The sequence below is a fragment of the Osmia bicornis genome, chromosome 3, assembly GCF_907164935.1.
Source record: "Osmia bicornis bicornis chromosome 3, iOsmBic2.1, whole genome shotgun sequence".
Taxonomy (NCBI): Eukaryota; Metazoa; Arthropoda; class Insecta; order Hymenoptera; family Megachilidae; genus Osmia; species Osmia bicornis.
Window position 1 is genome coordinate 12,030,609 of NC_060218.1, and position 5,390 is coordinate 12,035,998.

Below are 5,390 nucleotides of genomic sequence, written 5' to 3' on the forward strand. Positions count from 1 at the left end.
CAAGCCGGGGGCCTCACGGCTTCAGCAAAGGGCACTCCACGATTGATGCGATCGCCGAGGTGACCGGGGCAGTACCCTAGGCCGAAATCGCTTGTCATAAGGCTAGGCCCATAGTACTCCTCGTGACCCTCGACGTGAGAAACGCGTTCAATTCGGCTAGGTGGAGCGGCATGCTCCATACGCTCGAGCGGTCCTTCAGGGTATCTCCGTATCTAGCTGCGATGATGAGAGATTACCGGAGGGACCGCAAACTGACGTACATGACAGCCCAGGGCATTAGGATGAAGGATGTCACCGCCGGAGCGTCACAGGGGTCAGTGTTGGGACCTGACCTCTGGAATGTCATATACGACAGCCTGCTTTTCCTAGACATGCTCGATAACGCGTTCCTCGTCGCATTCGCCGACGACGTCGGTGCCGTCATTACGGCACGGAGTTCCGAGGTGGCCCAACTTACGCTTAAACAAGTTATACGCAGGGTCAACGGGTGGATGGAAGATCACGGTCTCCAGTTGGTTGCTGCCAAGACGGAGATGGTGATTCTCACGAAGAACAGAATACCCACCTCCATCACGATGATGGTCGGGACTCAGCCTGTACAGACCTGCAGCTCTGCCAGATACCTGAGGGTGATGTTGGACAACCGGCTCACCTTCTGGGAGCATATTCGCAGGGTCTGCAACAAGGCCGTGCAGAGTACGGCGGCGCTAAGTCGTCTCATGGCGAACGTTGGAGGCCCGAAGCTGTGCAAGAGAAGACTCCTGTTGACGTCCGTCCAGGCAGCTCTCCTTTACGGGGCAGAAATCTGGGCAGACGCTCTTAGGGTAAAAAAGTACCGTACTCGGATGGCCGTCGTCCAGCGCCGCGGGGCACTGCGCGTTGCGTGTTCGTACCGCACAGTGTCCGAGGACGCGGCGCTAGTTGTTGCCGGCACGATCCCGATAGATCTGCTCGCCCAAGAGCGAAAGGAGGTATATCTCCAGAGCTCTGAGATCGGGCGAGCGGACGCCGCGGAGCAAGTCCGCGAGCGAACTATCGGGCGCTGGCAACAGCGTTGGGACGCTAGTTGCTGACGCAATTCCTGACAGGACACGGATACTTCCGTTAGTACCTATTCAGGATGCGGAAGGTAGGGTCACCTCGCTGCTTGCTTTGTGGCAACGAGGAGGACGATGCGTTCCACACCTTCTTTGTCTATGATTATTTTGCGGACGAGCGAAAAGGTGTGGAGCGTGCCATCGCCGACAGCATCACCCCGGAGAATATCGTCGAGAATCGACATGTAGGATATTGTATCGTTACAATGATCGTCCTAGTGGTCAAAAAGCAATATTACTAAACGAACTTGCCTATATAGAACAACTTTTGACACAACGTATTGCAGCCATAAGTAGTAACGACGACCGAAACGCATGTCTTGTGCAATGCAATCAATGCACGATTTAATGATAGAGCGATTGCAACTCGAAAAGGACTTATAGTTTAACAGCCAGGATAGCGAGATTTAAATCGTTAAGAGCAGAGTTACACGGATCTGTAAAAATAGGCGAAGGTCAAGGGAAAACAGATGCTGAATCACATGCATCATCATCATCATCTCTTATCTGGGAGGATGTAGAATCAGCTTTCCATAACCGGATAACTACAGGAATTATAATCAACACCAAGCATACTGAACCACGAAACTTTTTGGAAGATGCTAGAAAAATAGTATTCCAACGTCTGGCGGAAGTTTTCCAAAATCATTCATGCATAAAAGTGAATACGGTGCTGTATTGGGAGTTTACCGTTAATAATAAAAGTGATGTGAAAAGTTTCAGTGTGAGAAATAAACAATCATTTTCTACATCAAACTTGAACGATTGGTATGACAAATACGTTGTGAAATCAACTTTAACACTGATGGAAGAATTTCAGGAACGGGACAGTGGTTGGGCGGGCTACCCTTCCGTGTAGGACGTCACTCCGATCGGGTCGAAAATGGTGTCAATCGATAGATCTCGGTTAACGGAGTCGAATGCAACAGGTTTTAATATGAGGAGATCATCCGTTAATTAAATAAAGTCAGTTAATAATAATCGCCGTCTTCGGCACAGTAGGACTACTCTTCCGTCTGTTGGAAGACTAGGCAGTAGCGGTCTCGGGGTTCAAATTTAGGTCAAGTGTATGCAAAATTGGAACTTAAGACATGCAATCAACTTGGACCGGAAGTCGGGTCGCAATAGAAGTGGTTAGGTTAGGTTAGATGTTATGGGGAGGGGGTGCAGGGGGAGGGGCAGAGCCCTCATGATTCAGAATCAATTGCAACTAATTCTTGACAAGCCTCGCTCATTGCTACGTATTCGGCCTGACAAGTAGATAGAGCAACATAGTTTTGTTTATGTATTTTCCATGCTATTGTATCACCATACAATTGAATAACGAAACCACAAGTCGTCAATGAATTTTTGCAATCAGCAAAGTTTGCATCATAAAAGGCTTGCATACTATCGTTTTTCCCCATAAACTTTAAACCTAAATCTTTAGTGCCCATTAAATACCTAAAAACTCTCTGAACCATTTTCCATTCGTATTCGGTAGAATTTAATTGGTGTCTGCTTAACACATTAACGGCATAGGAAATGTCTGGTCGTGTCACGCATGCTAAATACAAAAGACTTCCTACTGCTTCTCTGTATGGTTCATTTTCTATTGTTTTAGTCTGTTTTAGCAAATTCAAGTCACACGCTTCTTCTCGATCTCGTCTTTCTCGATTTGCTACTTGCGTAGTAACCATCGGAGTTCGTTGTGGGTACATTTCATCAAGCTTAAATCTAAGTAAAATTTTATTAATATATTTTTCTTGACTTAATATCATTGTACGTTGTTTTTTATCTCTTGTGATTGAAATTCCGAGAAACTCCTGTGGTTGTCCTAGATCTGTCATTTCAAAAGCCTTTTGTAATTTAATTTTCACTTCACTAAGTTTTCTCGAGTTATTGCTGGCTATAAGTATGTCATCGACATACAATAAAAGAATTAAAAATTTATCATCGTTTCGCCACATAAACAAACAAGGTTCATTATCATCATTAATCAATCCTATATCTAAAGCTACTTCAGTAAACTTTTGATTCCAGCGTTTAGGACTAATCCGCAAACCATATAAAGTTCGTAATAATTTACACACCTTTTTACTTTTTATTTCATTACAGTACTTCGTTCCTTCAGGAATTTCCATGAAAATCTTCTCTTCAATCGTTCCAATCAAAAACGCTGTCTTAACATCTAGTTGATTTACTTCTAATCCATATTTATTTATAATAGCTAGTACAGCTCTTACTAGAGGCAACCGAGATACAAGTGCATACGTTTCTCTTATTAGATCATTGAGCGCAGCGAGCGAAGCTCAATTTCTTCCGAAAAGTGTATTTCGTTTTCCAGAGACTCCTCTTAGACGGCTTATCCAATCCTCACCAAATTTGTATCTATGACCTCAATGTGATGGTCATAGGCTATTGAAATAAAAAATTGGCCCAAGCATGGTGAAATAATCACAAAAAACTGATCTTCAATGAAAAAGCATTGAAATGAAAACGTGGCCGTCGCGGGACGGCCGACAGGAGCGAAGCGCAAGTCATAATGTGTAAATTTACAGTTAAATAAATTAGAATTCTTTTTTAGTAATTTTATGGTACAATTGAAAACGAAAAAGGAACGCCGCTCTGCCGTACCATAGAGCGAGATCGTCTTTTGTCGCGAACGTTCTTGTACTGTTCGTTGCTGGTAAGTTGTTGTCCAATCAAATTCGTTGATCTGCCTCCAGTCTCACGTATTATGTTTATTGGTCGAGGCCCTTACATCCACAAATCTATCGCGTGACGAACGTCGCTAAGGACAGACATTGAAACAGAATGAGATGAAGCGATAGTGAGCGACGATTCGGACGCATTGGCGTAGACGTAGATTCAGGGTTTACATTATTTTAATTTTAAGAGAATTTTTACACTTTCCATTATGTAATTACAATAAATTTTGCGTAATAACAACTGTTGTCAAAAACGAGTATTATAAAAAATCCATTAATATCCCGAACAAATAGCATGTTTATATAGTTAAATGTATCCCCCGCGAATACGGAAATTTTACGCCTATGCAATGTGACCGCTGACTTCTCAAGTTGCGGGCTCCTGGAGGGGATTAGGTGGAGCCACCGACGAGATACTCTTAAGGGGGTAGACACAGTACGTGACGTCACCGATTCGGGACGTCGGTATTACAGCAGTTTTTTCGTTGGGCCTGGTGGAGCCACTTGCGTGATCTGGTACGAACTTGAAAGGTTTAATTCTCAGCTAATGTGCGCGCAACACGATCTAGGAAGGCAACAGCGCCTCAAGTATTTTTACAAACACATTCAAACGCTCATCTCGCCAGAGGCATCGCGACGATACGCCTGAAGAACGAAAGCGAAACATTGGCGCGTGTTTAGAGTGAGATGTACGGTGATCATGCTATCCTTCTTTCAACCCAAATGATAGAATTGTCCCGCTCCGATAAATTCTGACTGACCAAACGCGTGGATTTTACATAGCACACCGTAGCACTCCTCGCTGCTGAAAAATATATGCCTGCTCTGAAAAACCGAAGGAACGTGCAATCTGAGAATCATTTTGAGAAAAAGTTATTAACTTTTTTAAATAAATATTTCTTAATTAATAAAAGTATACAGGATACGTCATGCAATTGGGACGGGTTATATCTTGAATTTGGTAAGAGATAGGAAAAAGCTGTTTATATAAAAGTTCAATGGTATGATAATGTCTATTTTTCTGTGATTTCATTTTCTTCGTGAATGCAACGATGCACGCAAAAAATGCAAATCCATTTTTTATTTAAGTGGAATTGCATTTTTTTTACTTGTGTCAACTCCTTGAAACATTCTGCATAAAAAAGTAATATGGTACTATTAGAACTAATAAATGGAGGGACCTCGGGTATATACAGTAAAAGTTGAATATATGCAACAGAGATTGGGACCCAGACGTTGCATATATCCAGCCGAGGTGTCGAAACTCGGGTTACATGCGACGACCAGCCAAGCGTGAACGTAGAAAGGGATAGACAGTGGCGGAAAGAGAGAGGTCCGATGATCAAAGGAAAGAGCCGAAACGTATCGGTGCGACTAATACTAATTGAATCAAAAAACTTTTTTATTTTTGACTTTTTTTTAGTGAAACTTTTACTAGCGCATTGGTGAAATTTTTCGGATTAAAATGATACCAAATACGATATAGTTTGAATGGGGGAGGTTTGTTATGGGGCGCTGTGAAAAATCCAGGCGGGCAGCAGTCAAATCTTAGCGAAAAGGGACAATCTCAACATTCAGAATGAGAGAAGGACAGCATGACTGT

General features: G+C 43.1%; 1 protein-coding gene across 1 annotated transcript; it reads right to left on the bottom strand.

Annotated features, from left to right (window-relative positions):
• Positions 1-2,284: 2,284 nt before the first annotated feature.
• LOC123987677 (secreted RxLR effector protein 161-like) lies at positions 2,285-2,776 on the bottom strand. Its single transcript, XM_046285149.1, has one exon. The coding sequence runs from the start codon at positions 2,774-2,776 to the stop codon at positions 2,285-2,287; it is 492 nt and encodes a 163-aa protein (XP_046141105.1).
• Positions 2,777-5,390: the final 2,614 nt, after the last annotated feature.

Bases quoted from the DNA above. Each gene is read 5' to 3' on its own strand.
- LOC123987677 (XM_046285149.1), bottom strand. From the start codon at position 2,776: ATGGTTACTACGCAAGTAGCAAATCGAGAAAGACGAGATCGAGAAGAA.